Genomic DNA, 22,594 nt, shown 5'->3' with positions numbered 1-22,594 from the left:
CAGGTTGTCCCGCAGCTGCTCTGGGCTACCCGGCCCTGGGTAGAAGGCTGTGAACCGCCCTCCAGAGTCAGCGTGGGCCACTAGGCACCTGCAGTCTCTCTAGAGTCCAGTAGAGGGCGCTCCAGAGCAGCCCTGCCTGAGTCTGGACCCTGCCTAGGCAGCTGGGCTGGGTGCTTGGACTCTATGAAGTTCGCCCTTCAAGCTGGCACTTCGCCCTGCTGTGCAGGGGAACTCACACTTCCTGGCACCCCTGACTCACCCCTGGCAAAGCTGAGGTAGAAAGCTGGACTCACTCACCTGGGGCCCACTTCATCTCTGCCCACCCCACTGAGGGGCAGTCAGGACACCTTCCTCTCAAGGCTCCTTCCCTGGCACAGCCCCAGAGACACTTAGAGTAGCAGGCAGACCAGCAACCTCAGGGACTCAGGATAAGCCTCACGTGGGGCTCTATCAACGGGGCCCTACCCCAGATACTCAGACGCACAGAGACCCCAGAGTACTGGCTGTTACGGGGATAGACTCTGGGAGGCAGCTGAAGGTGAGCCCAGCCCTGCCCTGACTGGACCCTTCAGCTCTGGTCCCCTGGGCCCTTCTGTCCTCATTTCCTCTGTCCTGGCCACTGGGTTGGACCAAAATCTCTGTGAAGGATGGGGAGTAAGTGCTCAGAGAGGAAGTGGTTATCCTTGAGTTGTTTGATGCTGAAACGGAAGTAAACAATCAGATCGGCTGGTTCCAAAGCCCACCTTCTGCTCCCTGAGGATCCCCAGGTCCTCCCCATGTCATCCCAAAGTTTACCTTTCAGCCAGGCCACGCTTTGTGAGGCCAGAGATGATGATGGGGTCAAAAGGTTCTTCGGTGCCGGAGATGGTGATGCCCAGGGGTCCACCATAGCGCTTCAGCTCCACCGTGTAGCTGACTGCGCCCGTGCTCTCCTGCTCATCTAAGAGTGGACAGGCTCCTGAGGGTGAGGCCCAGGAGGGGGCGGGGCTGGGACCCACCCCTCCCCAGGCTCAGCGCTCTCCCCACCACCTAGGACTCCATCAACCCCTCACACACCTGCTCAGGCACCTCAGGCCCCCAGCCTGCTGCCCAGAAGCCATGAGGGGAAGGAAGAAAAAAACCTACAGGAACATGGAACCAAGATTTGAAAACACAGATTCACATGCCACCCAGAGCAACTCAAGATTTATAGCAAGGAGAAGTGAGAGAAAAGGGAGGGAAAGATGGAGGAAGGAGGAAAAGGGAGAAAATAAGGAGGAAGGAGGGAAGGGTAAAGGAGGGAGGAAGAGGAGGGAAGGAGGAAGGAAGGGTAAAGACAGAGAAAAGAGGGAAGAAATGAAAGGAGGGGCTGGAGAGATGACTCAGGAGTTAAGAGCACTTGTTGCTCTTCCAGAGGGCCGGGGTCAATGCCCAATACCCACATGTCTGCTCACAACCACCTGTAATTCCAGTTCCAGGGGCTCTGACTCCCTCTTCTGGTCTCCCTGGGCAACAAGCATGCACGTGGTTCACTGACATTACATGCAGACAAAACACCCATACACATAGAAACAAGATAAACAAAGACAATGAATAAAAAGACAAAATAATTTTTTTAAAAAAAAAAAGCAAGAAAGGAATAAGGACAGGAGACAAGGAGGAAGGAAAACAAAACTGGCCACCAGTGGCTTCTCCAGGGTGAGGGTCCCACACCCCCTCTCGGACACCCCATTTACAGCACTCCTCACCACCCCCTTCCGCCTCTCCCTTCCCACCAGTTCAGGCTGCCTCTGCTACACTAAAGTCAACCCTGCAACCTGCAAGCTGCTCAGATATCAGCCCTGCACACCTCACAATCTGGAGAACCTCACGGTGGCTCGAGGGCCCTGGAACAGGGGAAAGGGATGTCTACAGAAGTCCTCCCAGAGCCCCTCTGTCCCCGCAGCTGGCCATCAGCCATGGTCTCCTAGGCACATACCTGAGTTGTCCTCATCCTTCCTGATCTTCAGCTTGACCACGTCCTCACACTGGCGCAGGATCTGCACAGCGTCTTCCATGGGACAGTGGTCCAGGCGGATATTGTCAATGGCCAGCAGCTTGTCGCCTGGCTCGAGGGTGCCAGTCCTGCATGAGTGGGGTGGGGATGGGAGGAGCCTGGTGCAGATGGGCAGTGCCCCACCCCCGCAGTCACACCCCTGCCCGTGTGGCGCCCCACCTGTGCGCCACGCTGCCCTTCTTGATGTCAGAGATGATCAGGGGTTCCCCTCGCTTTCTGCTGGCTGCTGTGGAGCAGGGGAGACAGGCTGTGAATTTAATCTTGAAGGGCCCCTGTTTAAGGTGGGGTTGGGCGAGGACACTGTTGGCTCCTGGTCCCATTACTTCCTGGCTGGGTGGCTGTGAGCAAATCAGCTCACCTCTACGTGACTCAGTTTCCCTTCTATAGAACGGGGCTGCAGCCCATTGTGGCAATGTCGTGAGATAAACCAGGTAAGGTGGCAAGAGGACTCACAGCTGATGGTAATGCCCAGCTCCACACCACGCTTCTTGGGTAACTTCACATGGAAGGTCCCGCTGCTTGGGATGACAGATTCTGTGAACCAACAGCCATGGGTAACGCGAGACTCCAGAAGAGCTCAGAGACCTGCGTCTTGCACCCACTCTGGATTCTCATGGGTCGGGAGGGGGTAATCTCAGAGAGTGACCGTTCCAACTCCACCCCGCTGCTTCCACCTGATGTAGGAGGAAGCTGAGGCCTAGAGAGCTGACCACTTGGCTCCAAACAGCTGAGTGCTGTCTTCAGAGCAGAGACAGGGCAGAGGCCAGAGATGGGGCATGCTGGCCAGCGAGGAAGCCAACGTGGCCCACTTGGACCCAGGTATATTCACATCTCATCACTAATTCATACCACACCCGTCTTCCGCTGTCTGACGAACGGGGAAACAGAGGTCAGAGGGAGGCAGTGTCCTGTCCACATAGTGTAGAACTCCCAGGACCAGAGAGCCCTGACTTACGCTGCCTGGGGTCCTTCAGCCCCATTCTATGCCCCTGCTGCATGCAATCCACTCTACGTCCTCCCGGCTCCTGACTCCTCCCTAGGCAGGGCTTAGGCATGCACTGTGCATGGTCCCAGGGAGCATAAAAGGGGGAGGGTCAGGGACCCAAAGTGAGTGTGTGCAGTTGGGTCACCTACTCACCTGCCACATCAAACTCGATCTCCAAAACAACTTTGCGGGCCAGTGCGGCATCCCGCAACAGTTGGTTGGCTTCTTCCATAGTTCCATCCTCAGTGGCAATGCCATTGATGGCCAAGACACGGTCCCCCACCTGCAGCAGACCACACCTAACCCCCAGAGCCCAGTGGAAAGAAGAAGCCGGTGACTAGAACCCCAGATGTGGTGCAAAGTGGGGGCCCACTCTTAGCTCCTGGTCTCAGTGACTCAGCCCTGTCCCCAGGTAAGGGCTTGAGCTTGCTGGGCCTCAGTTTCTCTGTCTGTCCACTAGGGATGATACCATTGTCCTTACAATATACACAGAGTCCCAGAGGCAGACAGGTAGGTAGGGTTTACATACTGTGTGACTCTAGACAAGTGCACCAACCTCTCTGAGCCTTGGCTTCCTTAACTGTAAAACTGCTCATGGGGCCAATACGGTGATTAAGAAAAGTATATTTGTGAAGCTTGGGCCCATAGTTGTGGCTCCGTTTCCCCAATAGACTAGAGCTCCCGAAATTGCAGGCCCACAGAGGCAGTAGACTCACCTCTCAGCGGGGCTGTCAGGTTCAATAAAGCGCACCAACGGTGGAGAGGACAGGGTCTCGGTGGCGAAGATGCCTCCCTGGAGCTGGAGGCCGAAGCCACTGAGGGGATCTCCACAGAGCACAACTTCTGTGCTCTCTGTATGGACGATCTGCCCGCCTGGCCCTACCGTGCTGGAGGCCAGTGACACTGTGGGACGAAGGCAGGGGGTTGATGCTTAGATGCACACTGGTAGCCCTCCCGGAGCCAGAGTCCTCAAGAGGTCTGGGAGCCAGAGTGGCAGGTAAGCAGGAGTCCTGGGGCCACCTGGAATGGGCCTGGGTTTCTTTGTCTGTACAGGGGCATTATGGCATCTACCCTGCATGACCAGTGGCTAAGAGACAGCATTAGGGACTATGATTTTGTAAGGCAGAGGTTCTAGATGCCTGTATTGTTTATGATATTACAGAACCCTCTTTATCCATAGGATATGTGTTCCAAGACCCCAGGAAATGCCTGAAACCATGGATAGTACCAAAATCTACAGACACTCTAGACACATCCCACTATGATGAGTTTTTACCTACTAACAAGTCCCAGGAAGAGACAGATTAACTACAGCTAATGATAAACTATAATTATTATACCAGTATATTCTCAAAAAATTACCAGAATCACTACTGTAGTGCCTTCTGTTTTATTCTGAAACAGAGTCTCATAGCTCAGACTGGTTGTGATCTTTCTGTGTAGCATGACCTTGAACTTCTGACCTTCCCACCTCCCCATCCTGGATGCTGGGATTGCAGGCATGTACCACTGTGCCCATTTATTCAGTACTGAGGGTAAAACTGAGGACTTCATACATGCTAGGAAAGCAGTTCACTGTCTGAGCTACACCCCTAACCCCATGACTATTGCTCTTTGGGCATTATTCAGTACAGTAAGTGTCACCTGAGAAGTGGACACCAGCCCATCTGACCACAGAGATGAGAAAGGGTGACTGACAGTTGAGTAGTGTATACATGACAGATGTGCCGGGCAGCTCACATCCCAGGATGGACATAAGCTTTTCCTTTCTGTGTTACTCAGAACAGTGTACAATTTAAAACATATGGTCTATTTCCAGATTTGCCTATTTAATATTTTTAGATTGTGGTTGACTGTGAGTAACTAAAACTTGGAGAGAAAAACCGGATTCAGGGCGGTGCTGTATTTTGTGCTCTATATTCTACATGCCTCTTTGCTTTTAATTATGTGTGTGCGTGTGTGTGTGTGTGTGTGTGTGTGTGTGTGTGTGTGTGAATGAGGGTGTCTGTAGATGCCGGAAGAGGGTGTAAACTCCCCCTGGAAGAGGAGTTATACATGATTGTGAGCTGCCTGTCATGGGTGCTAGGAACTGAACTTTGCAGGAGCAGTAAACATTCTTAACCACTGAGACATCTCTCTAGCTCCTGGTAACAGTTTTATTGATACACGATCCCCACACAAAAGCTGTCACCCATTCAGTGTATTATTTGATGGCTTAAAGCATTGTCATTCCCTCCCGAGAGACCCCCCCCTAGCCAGGTCTAGTGGTGCATGGCTGAAATCCCAGCACTTGGGTGGTTGAGGCAGGAAGACTATGCATTCTAGCCCAGACTGGGCCACGGAGTGAGATTTCGTCTCAAACCAGGAAAAGAAAGGAGTCACTGTCTCCTCACCCATTGCCCCAGGACCGGCATCTTGCCTCAGGCAATCTATCCTCAGCCTATTTCTGTCCCTCTGGGTTTCCCTGGACATATCACAGAAATGATCTTATGTGACCCTTGGTGACAGGCATCAGACACTGAACACAGTGGCTTCAGAGGCTCCTTTCTGTCAGAAGTGGGACTCTCCAGTGTATGACATCATTTTTGTTTAACTCCATCCCTCGTTGTACTTGGATCGCTACCCCGAGTCTCACTCCCAGCCCCATCCTCAGCCACACTGGTGCCCTATGGGGACGGCCTCCAGCTTACAAGAGCTCCTGTGTTCTTTTCTTCGCTGCCTCCTCCGCCCGGCTGTGGTCCTGGGGCTCATGGGTCCTCGGGGCAGGGTGCTGGCGTTGGCACAGGGAAAGGCGGGGTTCACGGTTGGTGAGGAGAAGGGAGTTGAGGACAAGGCTGGGAAGACCAGAACACAGCCCCATGAGCCCCAGCAGGACCCTATTCCCTTGCACAGGAGTGGGGTTGGAGAACTACACAGCTACATGGACAGAGACAGGCATCCTGTCTCCCCTTCACCGAAGCCCCTTACTGTGTGGCCTTGGACAGGTCTTTTTCCTGCTCTGGGCCTCCCTGACTAGGATTTCCACGGGCCTCTGGGGACAGGCTAATGACACGGGGCAGCCCTCTGCTCCAGTGTCGGTTCCCTCCCTATGCATCAGACACTGCCCACCAGAAAGGGGTACCAGGACGGCAGCATTGCTGCAGCAGTGGGTACGTTACATCGGCTCTGGTTCTGGCCTCCAGGTGCCCAGGTGGGGGCCCTGCAGTGGCTTGGCCTTGGGCTGTGGCAAGAGGGGCTGCAGGAGTCCCAGCGGTGCAGCTGCTCGCTCCTCTGTACTCTCACTGCAGCAGAGAGGAGAGGGAAGGGTCACGGATGTCTGGAGCCATCAGGCAGACTTGTCCTCGCACACCAACGGTGAGATCCAAAACCTTTGCACTGCCCAAGCCAGCGAGGCACAGAACACCCTGCCGCCCACTATGCGCTGAGCACGGCACCCAGGCATCAGCCACAGTAACAGGTAAGAAGGCCAGGCCCTGGGCTCAGAGATTCCCGGATGAGTGCTACCCACAGAAGCCCCTTTGGAGAGACTGAAGAGGCACAGCAGGCTGTGTTCACAAGGCCCCCTAAACTTTTGCAGCAGCATGGAACCCCATGGGGTGCCAGAGATTGGCTGCCCTTGTTCCCTGATCTGGGTTCCTCTCTCGGCTATATATAATGAGACGTGGAGAGTGGCCGCCTCCTCAGAAAGAATCCCTAGGGCTTCCAGCCAGGCCCTTTGCAGACTTTAAGTCAACAAAGTCCGTCATGGGCCCCCACATAGTCCTTCCCACAGCTGGGTTTCCCTGCCAAGTGTGGCAGGCAGTTAGTGTACAAGCATCACACAGTCCTCCTGTCAGCTCAAGGCTTCCATCCTGGAACTCTGGTGCCTCGTTTTTTTCTCCCTGCCCCATCTCAGGTTTAGGTCCCCAGACTTGTTGAGGTGCCTACCTGCCTCTGGGGGCTTGAGGGGCCGACGACTCTGGGGTGCAGGCAAGATCTCCAGCCGTACTTTCTCAGTCACACTGGCCAGGAGCTTGGTGGCTTCCACCAGTGAGCAGTGTTCCGTGCTGGTGCCATCGATGGCCAGGATGTGGTCTCCAGCATGCAGGGCACCACTCCTGCAGGACAGGAGCCCAGAGTGGCTGGTCCAGTGGACAGAGCCACAGGTTGCCTCTGCCCTGCGCACCCCTGCCTCACCTCACCTGTCCACCACGCTGGCTGGCTTGATGCGGTCGATGGTGATAGCTGGCTTGTTCCGGTGGGAGCCGGTGGTGAGAGAGATCCCCAGGGCAGATCCTGGGGTCTTGGCTATTTCTACCACCAACGGGCCTGAAGCATTGGCCACTGTGTCTGGAAAAAGAAAAAGAAGAACCTTAGAATGTGTTCAGTGTCCCACCTGAACTAGCTTTGCCGTCCTTAACCCTCGCTGCTGAGGAAGGGGGAGGCATGGAAGGGAAAAGTTACATACAGCCACCAGCAAATCGGGTCAGGCCTCCATGGCAGTTCAGAAACACCCTCTATCTGCTGCACCCCAAGCATCCTGGTCTCATCAGCTCTCTCTGACAGCTAGTCACTTCCTGGAGCCCTGTGGCTTCTACCTCCACTTTTGTCCTGGTCTCTCCCCACTCAGCCATCTGTTACAGCCAACCTGGCCCCTCACTCTCAGGCCAAATATTCTCCCCCATGACCTTTGCACCTCCAGTTCATCCTGCCTAGAGCGTCCACAAAGGCTCACTCCTTCACTTCAAGCCCTAGTTAGAGGCTATGCCCTAGGCTGCTTATCTGTGTGCATGTGTGTGTGTGGGGGGGGGGGGGGTGGATTGTGTGTGTGTGCTCGTGCGCATATGTGTGCACACTCGCCTGCATGTGTCTGTGCACACACATGCACTTCCCCTCTCTCTTTGCTCTTTTCTCTGTCATCTAACATATATTAACTTACCTAGTATGCTAACAGACATCCCTTCCCCACAAGGCCACAGAGTTCACCTGTATTGTTCCTGCATGTTCCCCAGTGAGATCAGGAGATGCCTGGCATAGTCAAGAGGCTCAGAGAAGCTAAGGTACTGGCCTTAGATCACACAGTACGAAGTAGTACTGAGCCTCTGGGACCTCTTCCTGCCCCGGCCCTTACCCTCAGACTCCAGCGCACCTGGGGTGGCCACGTCGTACTCCACCTGGAAAAGGGCCTCATGACTGCACTGCTGCAGGGTGGCTATGGCAGTGGCGTGGCTGGCCCCATGCAGTGGGATCCCATCTATGCTGAGCAGTCTGTCACCCACCTTCAGGGAGCCTTCCCTGTGGGGGAGGTGAAAGCCCAGTCAGCTGAAGGGCACAGGGATGGGGCAGTGTGGGGAGGGAAGCCTGAAGGAGTTGGGGCTGAACAGACAGAAAGGGCAGGTAAAATGTGCCAAACTAGCTCTGATGCCCTCTACCCCACAGCATGTCTGAGCTGCCGTTGTTCTTCGAGGCTACTCACTCACCTCCTAAACCACAGCCCAGAGAGAGTGTTCACCTGACTGGGGACACACAGCATCAGAGAAGGGGTGGGTGGTATATAAATACCATGTTGCCCATTGTAGAGTCTCCTCCCATTGTCCCCACCCCTACTTTCCAGTAGTGATTCTGGCCTAGTGACAGATGAGCTTGGGAAAGAACTCAGCTGGGCTCCAGTCTGGGCCTAATCCCTGCCCTGGAATGTCACCCCTGACAGGTGCCAAAGCTATTCCAGGAGGTTCTATGAATAGCGACTCATGCAGGGCCTCAGACCAAGGACAAATTTAGATCTACAGCAAGCTGGGTCCAGGCTTCTCTTAAAATGGTCAGGAGTCTCCTGCTCAGAGATGAAGGGTGAGAGGTCAGGGGACAGGGGCAGGCACATATTCCTATCCCACACCCTGTCCTCCCGGCCCTGATGGGAGGAGCCAGGCACTGCTGGGTCATAAGAGGGTATACAGATGGTCCCAGCAATGGCCAGTCACAGGGGCCAGAGCACTTTGTCATAGGCTGAGTCAGGAGGACCCTAGGAAGAGGCAAGCTGGGGTCTCTCCTAGCCACCTCCACTGAATCCCTGAGTGACTCTGGGCAGGTTGTCCCCTCCTGGGAAGTGATGTGAAAACACAGGGCCTCAGATGACCACAGTGTCCACATGTCCACACATCCACATGTCAAGTGGCCACAGGATGCAGGCTCACCTGTCTGCTGGGCCACCAGGTCGCACGTAAGTCAGGACCAATGGGCGGGATTTGTGCCTGTCCTCATGGGCACCTCCTGGACAGAATTCAACAGGAAGCAGGAATCTCTTACCCACTGTTCTCCTGGTAAACAAAGTCCTTGACACCAGCCTGGGCCGCCTCCCTCCCCACAAGTGAGATGAGGGATAAGAAACACAATCCAAATCCTCTCAAACAGCGTGTGTCTCCTGTGAGCTCATCCTCTCTTCCTTTTTGCCTCAGTTACTTGGTAACTCCAAACTCTGTTATGAGTCTGGCCCAGCTTTCCCCATTTCTGTTGTTGAGCTCTCATCAAGTCATGCATACATGTCGCTTCTCATGATATTTCATTTAATGTTTGACTCAGTGGTCCAGGATCCTTTAAAGTCCTAAGCAAGGGCTACTGAGATATAGCTCAGGTAAGATCCTTGCTGCCAGGCCTCATGACCTGAGTTTGAAACACTGAACCCATACATGCTGTGAAATGAGAGAACCGACTCCTACAAGTTGTCCTTTGACCCTTACACACGTGTCATGCTCTACACACACACACACACACACACACACAGAGAGAGAGAGAGAGAGAGAGAGAGAGAGAGAGAGAGAGAGAGAAAGATTGAGAGATTTAAAGTTAAACAAGTGGGTAAATATCTAAGCAAAATGTTTGTCACATTAATGTGACAGGGAGCATGCACGGCTTCTCAATGACCTTGTTCTTATCATCTCAACTCCAAGAAAGACTGTCACACTGACCTCTGAGAACAAAGCCAAAGCTATTGCCTTCCTTGTAGAGGGAGACATCCACTGTCTTAGAGATGATCCTTGGGTTGTTTTCGGGAGCTATGGAGAAATCAAGGCCTCCATTGAGTTTCTCTGCCACGTCTCTGTGCTGGCAGAAGTGCCCAAGGCTCACTCCAGGAGAACCAAGCGACCAGTCAGAGAGTCACAGCAACAGCTGACCTCTCTCTACTTTACAGGCAGAGGAGGGGGAGGTGCTGGGACGTCCTCGTCTCTACCCACACCTAGTCCACCACGGACAGTGGAGAGGACTTGACCATGCTCATGAGGGCCATAGCAGAGCACAGGATGCAGTGAGACTGGTGGCCGGGCCAGGCTTGCTTCCAGTTACTCCAGTTAACATTTCAGGCCAACTTTGAAAATTCAGAACTGGGAGAAGTCCTAGGCCACTGTAATCAGTGCAGGTCAGTGGGATCGGAAGCCATGGGGCAGGGAGCAGGTCATTCAGTCCCTGTCGTCAGACCTTCCCTTCTACCCAACTATGTAAAATGCCAACTTATGAGCAGGGTCCCACCACCAGGTGACAACATACTTTATGCATGCCCTAGCCTGTGTGGCCAGCCTCCAGATCTCACCCACCCTGTCTAGGTGACCCCGAACCCCCCTAGGCCTGGACAGGGAGGCAGCTGTGTCCCCCTATGCCTGAGGCAGTGGACAGAGTTCCCCGTCCAAGGGCACCCACCGGGCGGGGGCAGCTCATACTCCACCTCCAGCACCACGCGCTCGCCCACGTTCTTCAGCAGGGTGATGATCTCGTCGTGTCGGAGCCGGGTTAGATGGATCCCATTCACTGAGCGGATGTAGTCGCCCACGTTCAGTAGGTCGCTCCTAAAGCAGGAAAGCCAGAGCCCACGTTGGACCAATGCTAGCCTCTGGGTACCAACATTCATACCACCCCACCCCACCCCTGGATCCTCAGAGAGCTGAGACTCAGAGCGGTCCTTCCTTTGCCTAAGGCCCACACAGCAAGGGGGTGGGACGGCGCCTGTTTAACCAAGTCTGGGTGTGACACCCAGAACTTCCCAGTCTGTCCCACTGTGCTGGCCTGGTGACAGCATCATGGTGACATCTCTGACCGTCCTGCATAAACCCAAAGAACAGCTATAGTGTCCCATCCACCACTCCTCTCATTTTCTTCCCATGGTCCTCTGCAGCCCTCTGATTGGTTCATCTGGACACTGGGGCCAACTTCCAGCCCTGTTGTCTAAAGAAACGTCCAGAACAGTGTGTACAGGGTGCTACCTTGGTTGGAAGCCTGGAGGACTTCCTGGAAGCAGTGACTTCTGTGTTGCGTATGGAGGGATGGATGGGAGTCTGCCAGGGGTGTGCTTTGGGGGGGGGGGTCATAGGGAAAGGCACAGAAGGGTACGTGGCCTTGCCTTGGTGGGGTGATGTGGCAGACATCAAGCTTCCCCTCTTATCTGCCCCCCACCTATGCCCTGTCTACTGCCCCACATCTCTCACCTGGCCGCCAGGCCCCCAGGTCTCAGATTGGAGACTCTGGGCTTCCCGTCCTTGTCAGTGCCTCCCGAGATAGTCAGGCCCAGAGTGCTGCCCTCACGCTTGATCAGCTCCACCATGGTGATGCCCCGGAACTCCTCTGTAGACAGACAGGAAGATGAGCTGGGAGTACCTGCACTGGGACCAAGACTGGGGAGGTTAGGACAGGGAGGTAAGCACTCAGCCACTTTACTCTGAGTGACATCGCCCTCCTCCACCAGGGAGGACCAGGCAGGGTTAGTGACCACATTGGGGGCACAGTGCCAGCTCTTGTCAGTGCCTACACTTCATGAGTCACTGGAATCCCTAGGGCAGAGCTCAAGGCAGAGCATGATCTACGGTACCTGGGATGCTCTGGCGGCGGCACACCAGGGCCCCATCAGCCCCTGTTCCGTCCTTCCCCGCTTTTGAGTAAGGCCCATCGTCTGTGGGAGAAAGGGAGAAATGGGGATCAGAGACTGGTCCAGGCCCCACTTTCATCTTCATCCCACTTAGGGAACTCTTCTACCTCATGCCGTTCCCCCGTTATACCTGGTATCCTGTAAAGGAGTCCTGGGGTTCTCTTTAGGGTCAGGAATGCTTGGATAAGGATCACACATCGGGAGCTTCTGGGCCAATCTAAGGCTGAGCATCTGACATGCCCATGTCACAGTGCATATTGCTATCATGGCTCATATTACCCAACTATCCAGAAAGGAAGCTAAGGCTCAGAGAGGGAGACTTCGGGTTCAGGATCACACAACTGGGCTTCATAACGTGGTTTAGAACCCAGGTCTGTTGGCCCTGTCCCAGGATCTAGATGCACACCTGGTGGGGCAGGCAGTTACCGTAGTTTTGTGAGCAGACCTGGCCAGTGCTTCTGTGTGCATGCATGTGTACATGTGCTTACACGCATGTATGTTAACGTTTTACAGATTATAAATCCCACTTATGTGTAAGCCCCCCAACCTCAGTTTTACTGGATGAAAAATCTCTCCCGTTGCATCATCGAGTGCTGTTTCTCAGCCTCTCTCTCAGAATGCTTAGAAGAAAGACGGGGGCCTGCCACTCTCCCCAGATCCTTACCAGCCCTCTCTCATTTCCTGTCTCCTTATCTTCCTGGGACATGTCTCATCTGCACTGACAGGCGTCTTTGGGGATTTTTAAAAAGAGAGTTATTAGAGCACAGTGTGGTGGCCCAGGCTGTCTCCCCACACCCCAGAGGTAGGAGCTCAAGGTCACCCTCAACTATATAATGACTCCAAGGCCAGCCTATGCTATAAGGCCCTCACCAAAACAAAACAAAAACACCAGGTCCTGATATTTCAGATATAAAGAAAATACAGTCAGCCCTCTGTCCTCACACCTGCAAATGTGACTATGAAAAAATGCTCAGAAAAAAAAAATGTTCCTATACTGAACATGCCCAGGCTTTTTCCCCCTTCTTCCATGAATCCCTAAGTAATGTAGGGCAGCAGCTATAACCAGCGTGGACATTGTGCCGGGCATTTTAGGAAATCTAGAAATGAGGTAGCTTAGTTGTCCCTCAGCATCCACAGGGATCAGGTGTCCAAGCCCCCAAAGAACCCCAGGTCTGTCAGTTCCCCAGCCCATTCATAAAATAGTATGTTATCCAGACAGCGAGTACCTTCCGACCCAGATGACTGGGTAACACAATATGTAAGACTGTGATGAAAAGAAATTGCATATGTTCAGTACAAATTTCTCCTGATAAATTTTACGTGCAGTTGGTTGGCCCACGGCAGAGGGATGGTCACTGACCGTCCTTGGAATGCACATAGGTGACACATTAAAAATAGCATTGTTTTAGGACGCGACCTAGGCTGTGTGACTTTTGCTATTCACGGGCTTTAGAAGCATCTCCCTTGGACACCTGGGGACAAGCCCAGTCCAGCAGCACCCGTAACCCAGAACTGGCCTGAGAGAGCTGTGCCTTTCCCTGCCTGCTAATCGATGGCCTCCTCCACCCCTTCCCAGGCTCACCACATCTGTGTTTCAGGACAGTCTGAAGTTGCAGGGCATCCAGGTCACCTGCCCTTTGGTGAAGTCACTGCCTCTCCCATCCTGTAGGACCCTTGTTTTACACAATTCCTTCTCTGGACTCCCCTGTTCTTGCAGCTGCATCCTTATTTGATGCTCAGGGTGAACCCAGAGAAGAGACTTTTGTGTGCACTGACAGATAAGGAAACTGAAGCTCGGACCGGCAGTTCCAAGGTAGACTTTTTGCCCCCTCCCCAGCCCATGGCTCAGGATCTCCTGACTAGGCCGTATACTGTGTTCCACCAAGCCACATTTTTCTCAACACCTGCCTAAGTAGGCAGACTCCCTGTGCTACCTGAGGAGGGGGCATCCTTCCCAGGCACCAGGTGTATCTATAGCTTCCCACTCCTTCCTCAGACCTCACTTGATCCTGCACATGCCCCTCGCCTGTCCCTTAAACAAGTCCAGCTCAGAACAGAAAGGTCTATCCTTCTAAGTGGATTGTGTCTGTCACTCGACAGCTGTAGGGAGGTATCTTCTCTCTAATCCTCTGGCCTGGTGTCAGCAGAAGTCACGGTTCCTCTGCAGATGGCAAAGGCACCCACCTAAGTCTTGCTATATTAGAGGTCAGCCTGGGCAAATCAGCCTAAGTCAAGACAACTTGGATTATCTGGAGCTCAGTTAGTTTCCCAACCTCTACTCGACTGCCTTTCTTGGGAAGGGGTCTCTTTATTGTAGGAAGGGTCACAACACCCCTGGTCTCTATTTCCAGACATCAATAGATTAATAGAGGCAGTCAAAAATGATTTCAGAGATTACCAAGAGTTCCTTGGGGGAGTCACATCAGCCTCCACGGAGACCACTGTTCTATGATCAGGGACGTGCTCAGCCTACATAAGGGAAAGGCTTAGCTAGGGTCAGGGCCACAGCTCAACTGAGACCTGTGGAAACCTTCACCTTCTTTAGTCTAAACCATGAAAAACTGTCTTGGTTTTCCACTTACTCTGCTGAGTGACCAGGTTCTCTTTGCTTCCCCCAAAGCTGGCAAATAACCAGTCAAACAGCAGTTAAAGTAGTAACATTTTTAGGGCTCCTGGAGTGGGGTCCCCAGCTCTCTGTGTTCCCCCTCCTCCCCATGTTCACAGACACCGTTGATGCAAGCGACACACCATTTAGTATTATGCCTCCCCGTTACTGCTCCCTTGTACGTCCTTCATAAAAATCCAACAAGACGTTATTGAGCTAATAAAATTAGAAAGGCTGGGTTCCATCAGCGACGTGGTGCGCAGATGTCTCTGGTATTTCACCAGGACGTTTCTGAAATTGAAATGCCTTATCCCGGGCAAATCAGATCCAGCCTCATAGGCTCCCTTCCCTCCTGAGCTGTGCAGGGGAGATGAGAGATAAGAGTCAAGGTTTATGTGTCTGTGGGGAAGGGTATGGCGGCCCATGTTTCAAGGTAGTTGAAGACCAAGTTTATCCAAACCAGAACAGTAACTCCTTTGGAATGCATCTCTGAATATCTGTCGGTTAAAGGTAGAGATTTGAACCCTGAAGATAAAATCGAAGGAACCGAGAACTGAAGACCAGGCATCCCCAAGGCTGCTCTCAGCAGCCAGGGTTGTGAAGCTAGCTGCTGAAGGAGGGGACCCTGTTCCTAGAGTGTCCCTGTGGTGTCCTCACAATCCATCTTTAAAGCTAACATTCCCTGCTTTCTTCATCCCAATACTCAGATCTTGTCCAGTGCTGAACTCGGTCATGGTAACTTCCGTGGGGCAGCTAAATCACGTGGGTCCTCTAGTTCTAACAGTGAGTGGCCCCGACTTTATCCTTCATCCTGCTAGCCTTGGGCTCTGGCTGCCAGCTGTGAAGCTCCAGGTTTTGATGGGATGAGGTTACAAAATGGACTAATGGTATTGTGCACAGAGTCAGTAAGCAGTGACTGGGAGACGGATGGTGCAGAAGATAAAATGCTTGCCATGCAAGCATGAGAACCCGAGTTCGGGTCTCCCAGAATGCACATAAAAAGCCAGGGGTGTGTGTGTGTGTGTGTGTGTGTGTGTGGTGAGAGAGACAGAGAGAGAGAGAGAGAGAGAGAGAGAGAGAGAGAGAGAGAGAGAGAGAGAGAAGAGAGAGAGAGAGCAGTTAGCAGAGGTCAGAACAAGGCCATGAATTTCAGGTTGAGCCAGGGGCCTCCATTGAAGGTCAGGAGGTCATACTGGCTAGGAGATCTACAGGGTAAGAGGCTTTTGAATCCAAGACCCTCCACCCCCAGCCATATTCAGAGTAACCCATAGGAATGGATATTATCTAGTGATGCATTTTCGGGGGAACATCATGCCTCTTCCCATCCAGGACAACCTTGGGATGGGAGAGACTGAGGCAGAATTCAAACCAAGAATCAAAGCAGGGTCAGAACTGCCAACTGGCTGCATGCCTGATGCGCTGTTCTCTGTAGTGGGGGAGGTGTCTCCCTCACCGAGAACAGTGAGAAATTAAGGGACCACTTTATTTATAGATGGCTCCATGGGTTTTGGCCCCAAGCATCCTCCTTCATGGAATATGTTCACATTCTCCTGTCCTCTTGAATTTTTTGAGACGGGGGAGGGGGGCTCCTGGACCTGGTAATTACATGCTTAGAGATGAAGGCTTTTCAAAAAACATCTTTCCCACCAATTTCGGCTGGAAACATGCATAAAAAACAGGGATATTTTTATCTGCATTTTTCTAGTCTCCTCCTTCCAGCAATGGCCAATTATAAGCACTACTTCAGTCAATCGGTGCTGCAGAAATTGCTTCAGAGGGAAATTCACTTCCGGGGCTCATGGGGAGCCAGGGCACAGGCCCGGACACCTGGTCCTGGTTGCTTCAGCGAGGCGGGTGGAAGTGGAGGAGGGGTGAGTCCTTTTTCTTTTTTCTCAGGCAAATCTTGCTGATTCTGCCTTACATCTCCCTCCCTCTGCAGCCCCGGGGAGCTACTGAACTCTGACAAAGGGAAAAGGAAGTCTGTCCCTTGCCAGGCTGCTGTGCCAGGGTGCCGCCTAAGCGGAGTGCCAGAAAAGGGGGCACGAGGCCGGGGATGTTATAAACTTAGCTGAGGCCTGGAATCTGCATCAGAGGCAGCTGAGCAAGCTGAAGCTGAAGACCCAATAGTGGGGCCCACGTGTTCCCATGACAGCTAGATCAAGGTTCCCCTCTCCCAACCCTTAGCATCCTACTTTCTCAATGGTTCGTGAAGATTCAGCAACAATTCCTGGAGAGCGGTTGCTTGGTATCACATCCCTGTCCAACCTGGATTTGACTGCCAGGATATGGAAGGCATTGTTGGTATACAGAGAGAAGGGTGAACTCTGGAGTCAGGCCAGCTTGGCATACTGATACAAAGGGGGAGAAACTGAGGCAAAGAGAGAGTGAATACTGCCTCATGGTAAAAGATGGAACAAGCTTTGCCCCAGGCCTGATTCTAAAAACTTCAAAGTCACTGCCACTCTGTCTTCACGATAAGCCTGAGTCCGAAGCGCCACTATCACTATCATGTGAAAGATGGAGAATCCGAGGCACACAGAAGTTAATAAGGACACCTCAATTCCTGGATGCATTCAAGCCCAGGCAACATGGCTTCCCAGGGCACCTGGTCCTGCCCGGTATGTCCCCTTCCTCTGAACATGATAACACTTCAGTCCCTGTTCAAAGGCCTCTCTGCTCAAACAGACATTGTCCCACAATGACACCTCCATCCCTGAAGGGCTGCATCAACAGACGGTTGAGATGTGGGCTTTGGTCTCCACAGCCAATAGACCTCCAGGAAGCCAGCTTTCCACAGGCAGAGGCATGGGATGACAGACAAGACAGCCACGGTACATTTCAGTGGCATGAGCCCAGTAGCCACACATCAAACAGGAAGCCTCATTGTGCAGTGCCAAGGTGGCCAGAGAGAACGAGGATTGGCAACCCTGCTGGGCTCTTCCTCCGCCGGCCAGCTGCAAGCATCCACACAAGCTTCTCAGTGAACTGAGAAGCAAGGGGGCGGTCTCACTGGGGGTCCTGTGATGGGGGGACTGAAGCCACAGTTGGTGTGCTGCAGAACCACATGTCCCTGACCCAAGGGGGGTTCATCCTTCACTCCTAGCTCTAGTCCCTAGCAAGAGCGCCAAAGACCTCAAGTGAGGATACAGGAAATGCTGGCTAGGTAGGGCAAGGCTCCTTGGAGCCATGACTAGAATCACTCCTCCCTGTGCCTAAAAGATTTCCCAGACATCTTGAAACACCCTCTTAACTCCTGCAGTAACCTGATGAAATGTCCTCCGGTCAGGGAGGTCATGCTCGTGAATCTGCAGTACAGACTCATCCCAATACCTCATGATGTCCCTACCAACTCTTGCCATTCCTTCCTCAACACTCAACATTATCAGGAAAACCTCACTGTGCTTCAAGTGGGAGTGGCGGTGGGAGTGGGGGCTTTCTAGTATTCTGCAATCATCTAGCTTTGGAACTCAACCCCCATTTGTGAGTGAGGAGAACGGCCATCAAAGAAGCATAATGAGTGGCCAGAGGCCAGGAATAGGAAGGGGTTGAGCCTGGGTGGAGCCCACCTCTTCCTGACTTCAGGCTCCTGGCTGTCCCCCAAGTGGGTGGCCTCTAAGGTTCCCCCATGGCCACAGTCCAGACCTAGAAGTGGCTCCGATGAAGACCCCAAGGAGGAGGGAGCCAGCAGAAATTGTGCGTACACTCTGCCTGAGCTGCCCTGAGCCCGGCTGGGAGGCCAGTGTTCACTAAAGCCTGGCAGCCCCTGGTGACAAAGGCATCTTTGTGGTCAGGAGTCAGAGGACATTGCCTATCCTTCAGGCAGGAGTTCGAAGGCAGTGTGTATGTGCTGGGATAAGTGGGGGTGGGGCTCTCAGCCGTTTTAGTATGTTATCATCCTCCTTTAGATACCCTAAAGGCTCCCAGGAGAGAGCCTGGACAGTCCCAGGATGGACTGAGGAAAGATCCACTCGGGCAGAGTCCATCCAGTCCAGTCCACAAACCCCAATCCCAATCCCACTCTCACAGAGGCCTCGGCCCCAGCCACCCCACATCTGCAGTGTAGACATCTATGCAGTGACCACCTGTTGGCCGCCTTCCCTTGCTTAGAAGAAGCTCTACAATTAGGCTTGGTCAGTGAGAGGCCCTGTGGCTGGTTTAGCGATGGGAATGGGATCCATATTGGGTCCTGAGACTTTTGAGGGAACTATTGGAAACAGGCTCTCTGACATGAAGCCCAGTGATTAAGAAGAAGGAACAAGGAAAAAAAAGGCTGACCTATAGAGGAACAGGGAGGGGAGAAGGAAATAGAGAACACCTAGATTCTGCTGTTCCCCGAAGTCAGCTAATACCGATGCAAGTGTGATTGTGAGGTCCTATGACCTACTGAGGAGATTCTCAGGGGCTGCAGTGGGGAGCAGAAATATCAGAGTTGAAACTAGAGAGCCTATGGGGGCTCTGAGAGCACAGAAGCTAAAAGCAGACTTCAGGCTTAGGCGCTTCCTCCTGGGAACTCAGGGCTTGAGGCAAATCAGGAGAATACCAGAACACAAGCCCTGCTAGAGATGGAGGCCCAGAAGCCAGAAGACCAGGGCACGGGCTCTGGCGGGGGTGGAAGCCTAAAAGAACACAGTGGGGTGAAAACCCAGCAGGCTTGGGTTTAAACCAAGCACAGAAGTTCCACCGTCCCCAAAGCCAACTGTTATAACTGAGATGTCCCTTAAAGGAGACCTGTGGTGCCCAGTGGCACAGGCCCATGAGGGGTGTGTAGACACAGTACCTTCCACAGAAGGTGCTGACCCTAAGGCACAGAGAGCAGGGTGGCACACGCTATGGGGGGGGGGGATGTCAGGCTCAACAGGCTAAAGTTAGGAAAGAGGCAGCTGGACAGAGACAGGGATCACTGTACTCACCCCACATATCCTCCCCACTCCTCCACCACCACCACCACCACCACCATCACCACCGAGGAATGTGGCAGCTGGGCCCCACCCCTCTTTCTGAGCTCCAGAGCCCAGAACCCCCAGAAACCTTGACATACTCCGGCCTTGGGAAAGGCTCAGTCCAGTGGATAGCCCTATACTCCCAACAGCTGGCGGCACTACTCGTTCCCCTGAGGCAAGAGGGGCAGCCTCCCTGGGTTTCTGGCTGAACACCCTGTAACCTGTGTCCCAGGGACAGCCCTGGGAGACAGCCTTCCAGTGACAGGACCGCTCCAGAGCAGACAGCCCTCAGCATATGCCTGGCTAGGGATCCCATGCCCTCTTTCCCACCCAACTTCCCAAGTCCCTATCCCCTAGAGTGACAGTCCCATTCCCACCATCCAGACCCCCCTCTGCAGTGCTCAGCAGGTGTGGTGTCTGCATGCTCCACCTACCTGCCTCAGCAGGGCTGTCCCGGCTGATCCCACACAGCATGTCTGCGGTCTCTTCACTGCCCACAGCTTCTAGCCACACACCAGGTCCCTCCCTCACCCTCCCAAGGAGGGGCCCAGGAGCTCCCTCCCACTGGCTGGGCATAGTCCACCCACTGCAGCCCGCTCTCTACTTAAAGGGGACAAGGCTTTCAACACTGTGGCTCCAGGATGAGTATCCGAGGTCCCTTCAGCTCTAGGGCATATGGCAGCACCCAGACTCTCAGAAGAGCATGATCCCGGGTCCTCCCACAGTATCCTGGACAGAGGGTTCTACTCCTAAAATGCCACAGGGCTTTGGCCAATGACTGTCCTCCCAGAGGCTCAGTTTTTACATCTGGAAAGAAAGACAGGACTTCCTAAACTTTATCCTTGTAAGGAACAGATTTCATCAGGACTGGCATGGAATTCCAGTCATAAGTCGTAAAGTACAGCCTCTCTGGCCATGGCACCCCCTGGGCACCTCTGCAGGTATTCACAGTCCTCAGAACCTTGGCAGGGATGCCCCTCTTCTCTCTGCCTCACTTTTCTCTCTGGAAGGTGGGATTTAGGACTATGAACTTAACAGCTTACCATACACAGTGTCCACAAGCATTACTTGAAGACTGAGTATGCCAGGCCGAGGATCTGAGCTTGATGGGCAGAGGCAGCTGGACATGGGCTGCAGTCGCAGCTGGAAGGCTGCCCCTTGCCTGTCCCAGCTGGGCCCCAGTCCTGCACACTGATCTGTCTCCTTCACTCAGGGCTTGGAATCAACCAGGAAGATCCTAATGTAGCCCCAGGAACCCCCCCCCCCCGCAAGGTGGGGCAGTGGTACCTACTCATTGTTCCTGCCCCATTCCACTCTCCCAGGGCTACACATGGGCACTGAGAAGAAGGGCAGAGTATTAGTGACACACGATACCCAACGGGCTACCTACAACCTGTGCAGCTGCACAGTACATCCAGCCAAATGCATCAGAGATTTAGATACAGGGTCCTTGCTACCAGGGAATTCTTAGCTTCCCAGTCACTGTGGAAGTCACAGGTTACCCCAAACCAACTCTGGTGACACCTTCAGATGAATCCATGTTTGCTACCTACAGGCTCAAGTCTACTCTGTTCTTACTCCCAAGAAGGCCTTCCTCATCAGGTAAACTTGAGTAGAGAAGCGGATGGAGGGTCTCAGCGGGAGGGGAAAGGGAAGAGCACAGGCACTGAGAAAGTTCCCTGGGCCAGCACTGAGGCCAAGGTCAAAGATCTAGGAGCATTGGGAGAGTTGGTAAGAATGGAAAAGATGGGCCTGAATCTCAGGTAAGTGAGTCGTACCAAGCAGAGAGCGCTCAGGCTCCATGTGGCCCCCTGTCTGGAAATGGCAAGGAGGGACTGGCCATGAAGACATGAACCTTCACCAGGGCACAGAGGACTTCCTGGGCATCCGAACTCCACGCTAGTGCAAAGGAAGTAAGCAGAGGTCCTCTAGCAGAGCCACCCCCCATCTGCAGCCCCACGAGGATAGAATGGCAAAAGATACACAGGCGTCTGGCATGCCGTCTGCCCTTTCTTTAAGAAAACATTTATTCTCTTGACAGATGCATTTCAAGAGTGATTCTGATTGGCAGTGGAAGCTCAGCTGGAGCTCTTCGGCTCTTTGCTGCTCCTTTGGAATTTACTTTTGTGGCTGAGAAGCCCTTGGAAAGGTCACCCCATGGATTAACAGGAGACTGTTATGCTGGGCTCCGGGGACCGGCAGACAAAACCAGACAGGAAGGGAAACAGGTTGTGCCTCTGCCCTGCCCCCCTGGCCCCACCACACATTTCTATTTCCTTTTATCTGTGCCTATGTGAGGAAGTGACTGTGGGTCGACCTGGGGTCAAAGGAGGTCTGAATGTGAACTCGGACACAGAAAGGCTGAGCAACTTTCTCGAGGTCACCCAGCTGATCTGTGCGGAGTTGAGTCTCCATCCTAAGAGTCTGAGGTCTGGGACCGCTCAGGATTTCAAGGGCTGGTAAAGAGGTTTGGGGATGCAGATGGTGAGCATGTAGCTATCTGAAGCAACTCTGAGGAGGTTTTTGAGCCTGAATTTGAAGGAGATGTGGAAATGAGAAAGCAGCTACCATGTGAACCTATGAACAAAGTCCTCCTGAAAGATGAAGGAGAAACAGCAGATGGAGCCAGAGGAGGTCTCATCCTTCCAAGTAAGGACTGAGGGATGTCGCTCACTGGGGACTTGCTAGAAAGAGTGGCCTATCCAGCCAAACCTATTTGTTAACAAATGCCTCTGAAGTCTCAGTTTGCTTTCTTCCTGCAGGCAATGGGGGAGCCACAGATGGTTGCAGGGAAAAAGGGCGAGGAGCCTTTGCCAGGAACTCAGGCATCTTGGAATGCTGCTGAAACGTCCTACCTGGGAGCCAAGTGCAGACCAAGCTGCTTCTGGGACCTGCTCCAGTGACCACCCCTCTAGCCCAATGCTTCCAGGCCCAGGGAGGCAGAGGAGAAGGAGACAGAGTGTAGGGTGGATGCAGTGGCCAGGAGCCAGGCCTCTTGCAGTTCCCAGAGATAGCATCTGACTTATCTATGCTCAGACACGCTGGGACAGGACGTATGGGTAACCCTGGAGGGTGGCCCGACCACTGAGCGGGCAGGAGACTCAGAGTCTCCAAACCCAGAGGCTGTGTGTGATGATCAAGG

General features: G+C 53.4%; 1 protein-coding gene across 1 annotated transcript in view; it reads right to left on the bottom strand.

Moving 5' to 3' along the window:
- The window catches only part of Grip2 (glutamate receptor interacting protein 2), a 29,676-nt gene extending 9,750 nt beyond the window's left edge, over positions 1-19,926 (bottom strand). Inside the window, exons 1-17 of the mRNA XM_038319543.1 lie at positions 19,887-19,926; positions 11,851-11,931; positions 11,471-11,606; positions 10,689-10,834; positions 9,962-10,048; positions 9,191-9,266; positions 8,149-8,294; positions 7,202-7,349; positions 6,948-7,117; positions 6,179-6,301; positions 5,711-5,854; positions 3,737-3,923; positions 3,174-3,319; positions 2,489-2,569; positions 2,195-2,261; positions 1,958-2,103; positions 796-940 (exon numbers count right to left, since the gene is read on the bottom strand). Of these exons, the coding sequence (XP_038175471.1) occupies positions 796-940; positions 1,958-2,103; positions 2,195-2,261; positions 2,489-2,569; positions 3,174-3,319; positions 3,737-3,923; positions 5,711-5,854; positions 6,179-6,301; positions 6,948-7,117; positions 7,202-7,349; positions 8,149-8,294; positions 9,191-9,266; positions 9,962-10,048; positions 10,689-10,834; positions 11,471-11,606; positions 11,851-11,931; positions 19,887-19,926 (2,069 nt within the window). The remainder of the gene's footprint in view (positions 1-795; positions 941-1,957; positions 2,104-2,194; positions 2,262-2,488; positions 2,570-3,173; positions 3,320-3,736; positions 3,924-5,710; positions 5,855-6,178; positions 6,302-6,947; positions 7,118-7,201; positions 7,350-8,148; positions 8,295-9,190; positions 9,267-9,961; positions 10,049-10,688; positions 10,835-11,470; positions 11,607-11,850; positions 11,932-19,886) is intronic.
- Positions 19,927-22,594: the final 2,668 nt, after the last annotated feature.

This window comes from Arvicola amphibius, chromosome 2, assembly GCF_903992535.2.
Source record: "Arvicola amphibius chromosome 2, mArvAmp1.2, whole genome shotgun sequence".
Lineage (NCBI taxonomy): Eukaryota > Metazoa > Chordata > Mammalia > Rodentia > Cricetidae > Arvicola > Arvicola amphibius.
Note: the sequence above shows the minus strand (reverse complement) of the source record. Positions and strands in the feature narration are given on the sequence as shown.